This window comes from Gobio gobio (assembly GCF_949357685.1).
Source record: "Gobio gobio genome assembly, chromosome: 15".
Taxonomy (NCBI): Eukaryota; Metazoa; Chordata; class Actinopteri; order Cypriniformes; family Gobionidae; genus Gobio; species Gobio gobio.
Window position 1 is genome coordinate 33,963,362 of NC_137108.1, and position 10,812 is coordinate 33,974,173.

A 10,812-nucleotide genomic window follows, 5' to 3' on the forward strand; every position below is an offset into this window, starting at 1 on the left:
AACAAAACATCTGATTGCTACATCAAATAAGGCACTAGGTGCACCTACCAATTACATAATTGCCACAGGCCAATTGGTAGTTTGAAGGTGTTTACGGAGTTAAAATTTGCCGAAAAGTTTGCTTTTGCGAATTGCTTTAAACTCCCGAAACGACTACAAAATAAATGTTAAGCCTATTTTGGTTTAAAATGACATCACACCAGTTTGTTCAAGTTTATTGGGCCTTGAGGGGAAATTAGGAATGGGCTTTATAATATATTTGGGCTAATATATTACGTTTGTCACCATTTCTGAACAAAATTATGATTAGCAAATATACACCACAAGCTTACATTTATGTCTTCACACATTAAACAAAATGTACAGAACAAAAGTATTTAAGGTGAAGCAGAGCGAATGGGAAATTACGCTAATAAAGCAGACTGCGCCTGTTATCGTGCAGAACATACACATACACTCGAGTCACCATGTGGTTATCGTGTTTATATTGTTTCACATATTCATGTTGAGGAAAAGAATATCCATGTGCTTGGGTGAAATTTCGATCCTCAGTCTGACCAAAAAGCCCGGGTGCAAAAAAAATGCACTCCACTGACAGACGTTGCAGGGCACAGATAACGGTGTGCTAAGCAAAATTTCTTACAGCCATTAGTTTCGTCGAGGGATACTGGTTTAAGAACAGAAAGCAAACACAAAGCAAGCATCTGTCTAGTCTATCATTTTGCTATCAGATAAGTCATCTTCTCTGCTCACTCGGCGGAACAGCTGCGCTTGCCTGCAGTCGTTGATGCAGTGATGCACAGCCGTCTTTCCTCATTCGACTGGTGTTTGGATTTCATGTGATTTTCATGTTGGTGATATTTATGATGACTCAGTTTCACCCGACAAGGTTTCCACACAACATTTTGATCCATTTGATCAAAAGTAACTCCATTTTGTAATTTAGTAAAATAATTGTGATCAAAGTAATTACTAACTTCGCTGCTGTGAGTTTTATTTTGCGTGCTTAGGATTTCCGGCCAGCAAAGTAACATATGTAGCAACACTCGAATAGTGTTTTTATTTTACGAATAATTACAGATTGAATATTCAACTATTCATGCACACCCCTAGGGAAAAGCTTTTTTTTATTTTCTTACAACTTTCTCTCAATTTGTCTTCCTTTGACCCCAACAGAGCAGATCTTCCAGAACATTCGTCAGGAGTACAGCCGCTATCAGAGGCGACGGCAGTTAGAAGGGGCCTTCAACCAGACTGAGCCCTGCAGCTCCACTGATATCCAGAGCTCCAGTCCCGCCCTCACCTCCCCCAGCTCTCCCACAGGTCAGTCCACTGAAAACCTCATGTCCATTGAGACGCTCAAACCATTTATCAACCTTCCTTTTTTTTTTTAGACCAGGGCTGCACAATCCTATGAGTTCCGATCCAACCCTGCTCCAGCACACCTGTCTGTAATTAAGTGTTCTTGAATATCTTATGGTCTGTTTGATTGGGGTCGGAGCTGCTTTTTGCTGGACGGTACATCTCTAGGAACAGGATTGGGCTCATGGCTTTAATTTCAAATGTGCATTGTGAAGATGCAGTGTGCCGAGTTTGTCGACAGTAATGTTGAATACCATTTGATTCTTGCTAGGGATGAAACGATTACCGGTTTCACGATAAACAACGATAAAATTTAGTGACGGTTAGTAATATAGTTTAAAATTGAATTATCATTAAAACCACGTGTGATTTATCACAATTTTTAAAACTCGCGGTAAATCCTGTCCAGTCAGCGTCAGTCTGGGTCAGGCGCAGCGCACCGCTGTGTTTGAATGAGAAGAAATGGCAGTGACAACACTCTGGAGATTTTTCAGACTTCTAAAAGGACCAAATCTGAGGTGTGGTCATATTTTGGCTTTTACAAAAGTCCTGAGGGAAACTTAATTGAAGATGGTCACCCTGTCTGCAGAACATGCTAGAAGAAAGTCGCTGTAATATGGGGAACACTTCAAATCTGCGAACGCAAGGCAAGTGGACTTTGACCTCCAATACCAAAAATACATCTGGGAAATAACGTGAAGCGAATGAACAAGTTCAGACAAGACTAGGGCGACATTAAGGGATAATAATCAGGGCTTGACATTAACAACCGCCATTTGCGGGTGTAACGTTTTTTCGGCTGCACACTTGCCACTCTGGCTGTTGAACTTATTATAGTCTTCTCAAAAGCTAGCTGTTATAATCGTGTTGCGCATTATAACCACTTACACGTGTTTCTATTGAGTTTATGAATGCAATGTCTCATAATCAGAGGCGTTCAGATTAGCCGGAGTTTTGTTCGGAGCGCGCGCCGCTCTCACTCGCTGAAATCTCCTCTCAAAGCGGAGATTCACTCATCATACAGTGATCGACTGTTTCTGTTCTATTTCAGCAGTGAAAATAGTTTCAAACAAACACAGCTGAACGCAGCGCATCTGATATGACTGGCATAACGCTGGCGAATTTAGGGACCGTCTCTAAAGTTACACACAACATTGGTAACGTTACACGTTTCAAACTTCAGCATTTGAAGAGAATGACTTTGTCATCAAACTGACTGTAAAGTGTTCCTCTAGGTGTCAGGTATGATGCACACATTTTGATATTTATATGGATATGGATATGCATTATTTCATAGGATACTGTTTGAGCTCTTACACAAAACATGCTAGATTTAAATGTGACTGATAGAACACTGAGAATATTGCTTGAGAATATATTTACAGAGATAATATTAGAGACTATATTTATGCGTTGCTATTGACGACGGCCATTATAAGGAAGGAAATCCCACAGAATCTAGCTTTAAAAAGTGCTTAGAGCTGCTTTATTTATTTGTTGTTTGTTGATTTTCAAATATAAAACTTGTTGAAATGTTTTAAGTGTGCATCTGTTCTTTTTGAACACTTTCATCTCATTTGAAGAAAACCGTGATAATATTGATAACCATGATAATTTGGGTCACTATAATCGTGATGTGAAATTTCCATACCGTTTCATCCCTAATTCTTGCATTTTTCTGGATGCCCATGAGAATGCAAAAGTGATATGAGAGGTTTATAGATTGTGAAGCACAATTTGACCGTATGCAAACAATCTTGCTTTAAAAAGGCAGTCTCTCAGTAGCAGAGCAAAGTTGTGATTTGTCATGAAGATGCCCATGATGACTGTGACAGTAAATAGTGTGTGGTGTAAAGCAATGAGAGGCAACCACTCAAAATGTGCTATTTAGTACTTATAAAAGCTGTGAGCACTTTAAAATCTAGCATTTGTCAACAGCTTAGATTCTTTACTGATGATTTTTATTCAAATGGAAGTTAGTTGTAAAAAGTGACTTTGCATGACATTTGTAGAACTTGGCTCAAGCATTTTAATGCTACTGTCCATAAGATTTAACAGAAATATTTAGATTTAATCCTTGCTACATGAATACATGTAGCAAGGATCCATTAAATTGATCAAAGGTGACAGTTAAGACTAAAAGAGTTTTAGGTTGCACTGTAGGTTGGGGTCTAATTCTCTTTTTTCTTTCTTTTTTTGCCTCCAACTTTTAATTGTGGCTTATTAATAGTTAGTTAGGTAGCTTTTGTAGCTTAATCCTACCCAATACCTAAACTTAAGGGATGTAGAATATGGTTATGCAGAATAAGGCATTAATATGTGCTTTATATAACCCTCTACGCACACCTTGGCAATATAATCGCCATTGGCTAGTAATTTTGTTTTAGTTTACCCGCCAGACTGATATACAATTTTATTTATTTGCGCTCTCAAATCAAAATTAAACACAGCTAGTGCTCTCAAAGCGACGATGAGTAGTGTGCCTTCACACTAGAGTTTGCTGTACGTCATATAAAGTGACGCTGCGTGTCCGTTGAGCTGAACTGAAATAGATATATTTTCGCTTGCTGAACAGCGATCAGTCTAAGCTAAACTTATTCTTAGCCTCTAATGCACACAGGCGAGTAAAATCTAAGCATTTATTAGCCAATGGCTAATGATAGATATTATTTAGTCGCCCAGAGTGAAGATTTATGCATTTAACATGTTTTATTTGACAACATTAAGACATAACTGACTCTGTACAAGGATATTTTGACATTTGTCTGCATTTTTTCCGTTCAGTATGAGACTGCTTTCTATGCACACGTTTTGTGTGTGTGTGTGTGTGTGTGGCACAGAATGCACACAAAGGAATCGATGAGATGATTTTATAGCAAGTATCCGATTCCAGAATTGGAATCGACTTTTGATTCCCAACTCTATTAGTGAGGATAAGAGACTTCTTTCAGAAACATTAAAAAAAAATTACCAACCCCAAACCTTTGAACAGTAGTTTTGTGAATTGAATGTAAAGTGACATGGTCAAGAATGGATATTCAGAGTTGTCTGTTTTTAGGTGCCTCATCATTGAAGAAGGATCAGCCACTGTTCACACTGAGGCAGGTTGGCTATTTGTGTGAGCGCCTTATCAAAGATCACGAGGAGAAGATCCGTGAAGAGTACGAACAGATACTGAATACAAAGCTTGCAGGTACAACAAATTGCAGATTCCACACAGTGGTGTTAGCTTTGAGTTATTATTTGCTACATTGTCATGTTTTCTGGTTTCACCACTTTCTTGTTTGTTTATGGCTGAATTGTGTTTTATTTCCTTTTCCCCTTAAGAACAATATGAGTCCTTCGTGAAATTCACACAGGATCAGATTATGCGAAGATATGGCGCCAGGCCTGCAAGCTGTAAGTATATTAACTTCCTCTGTAAGCAGCCAATTAACATTCTGTTAAATTATGTTTGTTGCAGTTAGTGCTGGGCGGTATGACCAAAAATGTATATGACGGTATTTTTCTAAATTATATCGGTTTTGCGGTATATTACGTTTTTTTTTTTTCCTATGCATGACCAGGTGGTAACCACATTTTCTACTAATTGAGAGGGGAAATACTGCAGTAGATTGACCTAGAATGCCCTATTGAGTGAATATTGTAGAAAAATTCCACACTAGAGTTAATACAGGTTTGCAAAGCCCCACAAAATGATGTGGGGAGACAACCAATAAAACACAGACCTGCAACACACTCATTACAGACACCTAAATATTAAAATATGACCACAGAGAGAAAAAAAACAGAGTTGAGGGCACCTTAATCATTTAAAAAAATCAAACCCTATATAACAACAAACTGCCAAAACGAGGGAGAAACGCGGAAGAGTATTTAAAAGGTCTAATGCTGCGTTCACACCAAATGTGAATAGAGCGTCAGGTGCGAGTGATTTCAATGTTAAGTCAATGGAAAGGTGCGTTGAAGTGCGTCTGGAGGTCCTGCGGCGCGATAGACGCGATTATGCGTGTCCAGTTCGTGCAAATGATGCAAATTGAGCGTCTTGCGCGTTACGCGCCAATGGTGCTTTTTGTGCATTCACGCGTTTGAAGCGAATTTGCATCTGACGCCCGAGTTGAAAAATTTGAACTCTGCCATCAATTTGCGCCGCATTAACCAATCAGGAGCCTGCTTGCTGCTGTCACGTGGTAAAGTGATGTGATGAGAAACCCTGCGTAATTTAAAAATACTACTGTGTCACAAAAGGTAGTTAAGCCTTTTCAGGTGATAATGTAGTTGTTTAAAGCTCATATGTGGTTTATTTATAAAGCGAGCGCCTATTTAAAAAAAAAATTATAATCTTGCGTTTTTGGAGTTGTGAGATCCAGGCGATCACCGGGCACTCAGCGCTCATAAACCCCGTCGAGACCAGCCTTTCCTCGGCCAGTCCTTCTGACGTTTGCCGCTGGCTCGGTCCTGTAGTGGTTTGTCTTGTGTGGATCAAACGGGTGATCTTTGGTGTCATGAGTCTATAATTTGTTGTCTGCCAAATCGTTTTGACTGAGGGCAAAGAGAAGTTTCATAAATTAATTTTTTAAGGATATTTAAATATACATGCAGTGAATATAATGTAGGAGTTGCCTGGACCACATTTGTGTAGCTATTAATGTTTAATATATATTTTTAATGAAAATGAAAAGGGGCAGAGTGGTGTTTTATGTCATATTTCTCCTGGAGCGCCTTAAACGCGCGTGCGTCTATTCCGCTTCAAATGCTCAATTTATACGCGCATCCAATTCGCTGTGGATGCGCGCAAATGGATTCAAAATGTTCAAGCGTCCAACTAGACGCGATTTTGACGCTCTATTCGTGTTTGGTGTGAACGCAGCATAAGAATATTTGCAATACATTTAAGAGCACTACAGTCTGAACAAATGACACGCATCAGTTTAACACAGAAAGAATAAAGCAGTTATTTTTGCCCATTCTTCTTTGAATTGTCAGTCTATTTATTAATTTACATCATTGTCTTACGTGTAGCAGAATAATCTATTGTGTCATCGTGGCCGTGATCAGACGTACGGCTGTAGTATCAGTGTCCTTCTCATACATTTAATTTGAAGAAGACCTGATGAAATATGTGCGCATACATGCTTGCTGGTTCATGTTTGGAGAACTAGAGTATATGAAGTGGGTCCATAAAAACTTAACTTAAACGTGCTCGCTTCGGTCTATATATGTGCTATATGATCCATGTGGAGAACGGTGTTAATTTCATCACGACGCTCCGTGCAGAAACTGCTCTCTCTCGCGGACCGTGTGTAGTTTTAATTCTCTGCTGTAATCAAGGGCTGAATCTGAAATTTGTAGTGGTGTCCGAAACCATAGTGGACGTTGAGTGCACTCATTCAATCTCACATTGCACTGCAATAACGAGTGTACAGCTGATGTACCCACAACGGCTGTCCGAATTCACTTACTCGTTTTCATTTACTCCTTCATAGTTGGAATAGTGATTGAGGCTTTAGATTGTGAATTCTGGATTCAGCCATAGGCTGTAATGCTATCTCAGCTGTGCTCTCACTATAGTGAAACGGGACCCCTTTCAAACAGTTATGCGCTGCGCCGCGTTCCAAACATTAAGCAGCATATACCGGTTTTGTGGTATAATCACTGATCTATATAAATGACTGGATTGCTCATGACGTCATAAAAAGTGACGCCATCGTGCCGCCATGTTGGTATTCCCTAGTAAGCTCACGCGTTCTATTGAATCAATAGGAAATGATATGATTTTACTGAGAAAACATTGCCCAACGAGTCAGCATTTTTATATTTGAAGTCTCCCTGTACACAACACAAACGTCGTAAGCATGTAAGTAGTTATTCGTTTAAAGTCAGGAATTTCCCCTGCTTATTAAAAAGTTATGGACGAGACAATTTGCGCATAGACATTTGTGATACGCTGAAGTATGTCTTGAAAACACAACCTGAAATCGCATTGTACTAGGGCTGTCATTAGCTGTAATTTCAAAAAGAAAATCTTGGTCGACTGAAGTCCTGAAATTTTCGACTAAAAAAACGTTAAATGAATTCGTTGCGCACTGTGCGCAGTACTTGGTGGCCTTGTTGTCTGCATAAATTAATTTGTAAATAAACATAAAAAGCTAGTAGGCTATTTGCAGTATATTAAATAGTTTTTGAGCTGATTATTTTGCACTGAAATGAGTCTGACACACAAGTCTGTCGGCTCTGACAGCGTTGCATCACGTGCACCTGCGCAATATCACAGCCTATGATTTCCCAAAATATAGTACTATGTTGTCAACTAGTGATATCATCACAAAAACTTTTGAGGAATATGCCACATAATTTAGACAATTGTGTTTGTCATATGCATTATAATAACTGACAGACACTATCATTTTAGCCGCTCTGTGCAGCTCGAACATGAGCTCAGCTCAGCTTCGTGGCTGAGACACGAATAGACTATTAACTTAAAGCTTTTACTCTTAAACACAAAAGGCACGTCCTCTTTAATAAAAAAGGAATATTTATTAAACAAGCCAGACCAAGAGCAGAAACGCTCACAATTAAATAAATACAGCAAACTAGCCTACCGGTACTTCAATCGGTCTCTCTTCTTCAGTGAGTTGGGCTAATCCAAAAAAAGTGAAAACAAGAAGACAGACCTGTGAAACAGGGGTGCTCTGAAAACACCCCCATTAGCAATTTGTGCTTTCCACCTGATGAAATGAACGGGGCAAAACTGACAGAAAAGATCCACTTTTGCGGCACGACAGAAGCGTGGTGTTGTGACGCTTCCCCTCGTGTGTATGTTGATGGGCGTGCGTTTAAGCCAGCGGGGAATGAAAAACAAAGGACCAGCGAAAGACTTGCGCACGCCCATAGCGGTAAACTTGAGGAACGGCCATCAACATACACATGAGGGGAAGTGTCACAACACCATGCTTCAGTCGTGCCGCGAAAGTGGATCTGTACTGTCATGAAATGAACGCGGCGCGGCAAAACTAATTAAATGAACGCGGCAAAAAATCGACCAATCAGAATTTTGGTCGAGTCAGAACATATCGACTGGGAGATTACAGCCCTAGTGTTGTGCTGTAGTTTTGTTTTTATTCATACAGTAGCCTAGGCTAACTACAAATGTTTCAATGATTTTGTTAACAGCATGTATTTTGAAGCAGTTAATGATTTAAATGATGATTAAATAAATAACATGGCATACATAAAACTTATGGAATTCTCGTATAACACTTATACTCTGCAAACAAACGGCATACATTTCTTTAAGAGTCTGAAATAGATGTTGCTCAATCAGGAAATAAAACGCCCAACTTATTCGGGCAGATAACGCTGACTGCTTTGTTTCCAAGATGATGGCAAACTTTGAGTTGTAATACAATATAGTGCAATATAGAGGCTTGTATTAATATTTATTATATAAGCTGTTCAAATCAATTCTTGCTCAATATCCATTACATGCATAAAGAAATATATTTTTGTGTTAGTTAAGTTACGTTACCGGTGTCGATTTCAATATACGACCAAAAAAGACCATAAACATTACAGATAACATCTGAAGTAACTAATTTACATTCATGTATCGTAAAACTAATCCTGTGAGACTGAGATGCTGCAAATCGATTTTTCAGGTCAATGTTTTGGCTGTACGTCAATGAAGCCCTCTGTTAATAGGGAATAGTTAGATGGCCGCTCGAAGGCTTCCGGTGGCTTCACTGCCTGATGGCAGTTTAGAACGCAAAGAGCAATCCAGTCATTTATATAGATCAGTGGGTATAATCAAAATTCATATCCTAACAAAAATAAATACCGGTATTCGGTATGAACCGGTATACCGCCCGGCACTAGTTGCAGTTGAAAATATTTGTGGATTTCAAGTACCATTTTTGTCCAAATGCTGATTATTGTCTCTTTATTTTCAGATGTGTCTTGAAGAACATTATAGATGGTACTAGCCACCCCTCGGCAGGTTGCTATAGAACCAACCTCCTTCGTTTCACTTGAAATATCCTCCTTCCACTTTTGATTCTTTTCTTTTTTTTCTTCCCCCCTTTAAAACGCTTGGGTGCCATGGTCTATCCACATTTAACTCATTTTTATTGCTGAACTGTTACTGATGGCCCTACACCAAACATGCATATCTAGATGCATTCTAAGGAAGTTTAATCTCTCTAAGAATTTGTGGGAAAAGATGTCAAACTACCGCTGTAAAAAAAGCTTGGCTGATGCGATCATCTCTGTATAATGTAATGTGACTGACCTGCAGCAGATATACCAGACTCTCCCTCTATCCTTCAGTCTGTTTTTTAACTCCAACCTTTTTTTTTTTCTTTTTTGACAAATAAAAGATCTGTGATAAGTCCGCATTTGTATCGATTCTGTTCTTTCTTGCAAATAATTTGTAATGAACTTGTATAGGATATTCTATCATTAGCTACTCACTTTCATGTCTTTCCTGACACTTATGACTTTCTGCTGTGGAACAGACGTTTTAAATGTCATAGATTGTCTTTTTTTAATGGATTTAATAACAATGCTGCACTAAAGTTAAACCTTGAAAAAAAAAAAAAATCAATAAATCTCCATGAAAGTCATTCATGGGATAAGTTGTAAGTTTTCTGGAGTCATATGATAGCCTTGTGTGAGAATTAAATCAAGTCTTTGTTTTTAACTGAAATGTAATTCTTGTGTTTGAGTATTCCATTAAAGAGATAGTTCACCCAAAAATTTTAATTCTGTCCTCTACTCACCCTCAAGCTGTTCCAAACCTGTATGGATTTCTTTCTACTGCTGAACACAAAGGAAGATATCTGGAAGTGTGTTTATAACCAAGCAGATCTCGGCAGCCATTGACCCCCCCCCCCCCCCCCCCCCCCTATGCTAGTCAGTGGCTCCCGACATCTGCTTGGTTACAAACATTCTTCCAAATTCTTCTTCCATACCAAATCTTCCTTTTGTCTTCAGCAGAAGAAAAATGTATACAGGTTTGGAACAACTTGAGGGTGAGTAAAGGACAGAATTTTCTTTTTTTTTAAATAAACTATCCCTTTACATCCTCACTTGATGTAAAGATTATCAGTGAATAACATTTATAATTCTGTTCCCTGTATAAAGCTATTGAATGGGCCTAGAAGACTTGGAATATAGTGCATGTGATATGTAAATTACTATTTTATACTTTTTTTTATTATTATTATTATTTTATTATTAAAGGCTTGTCATGTTTGGTCACATTTTATTGTCATTGCATAGAAAAACATTACCAGGAGTCAGGACTTGGTACATTTATAATGTTAGAAAAAAGATTTCATTTCAAATGAATGGTTTTCAGTTGAACTATTCATAAAAGATTCCTGAAAAAGAAAAATGGATATTCCAAATAAGCATATTAGAATGATTTCTGAATAATCATGTGACACAGAA

The 10,812-nt window shown here is 38.5% G+C and overlaps 1 protein-coding gene across 1 annotated transcript in view; it reads left to right on the plus strand.

The window, feature by feature from the left end:
• akirin1 (akirin 1) overlaps positions 1 to 9,751 on the plus strand; it is a 30,054-nt gene extending 20,303 nt beyond the window's left edge. The window contains exons 2-5 of the mRNA XM_079837144.1: positions 1,177 to 1,323; positions 4,421 to 4,555; positions 4,690 to 4,761; positions 9,312 to 9,751. Of these exons, the coding sequence (XP_079693270.1) occupies positions 1,177 to 1,323; positions 4,421 to 4,555; positions 4,690 to 4,761; positions 9,312 to 9,322 (365 nt within the window). The 3' untranslated portion in view covers positions 9,323 to 9,751. The remainder of the gene's footprint in view (positions 1 to 1,176; positions 1,324 to 4,420; positions 4,556 to 4,689; positions 4,762 to 9,311) is intronic.
• Positions 9,752 to 10,812: the final 1,061 nt, after the last annotated feature.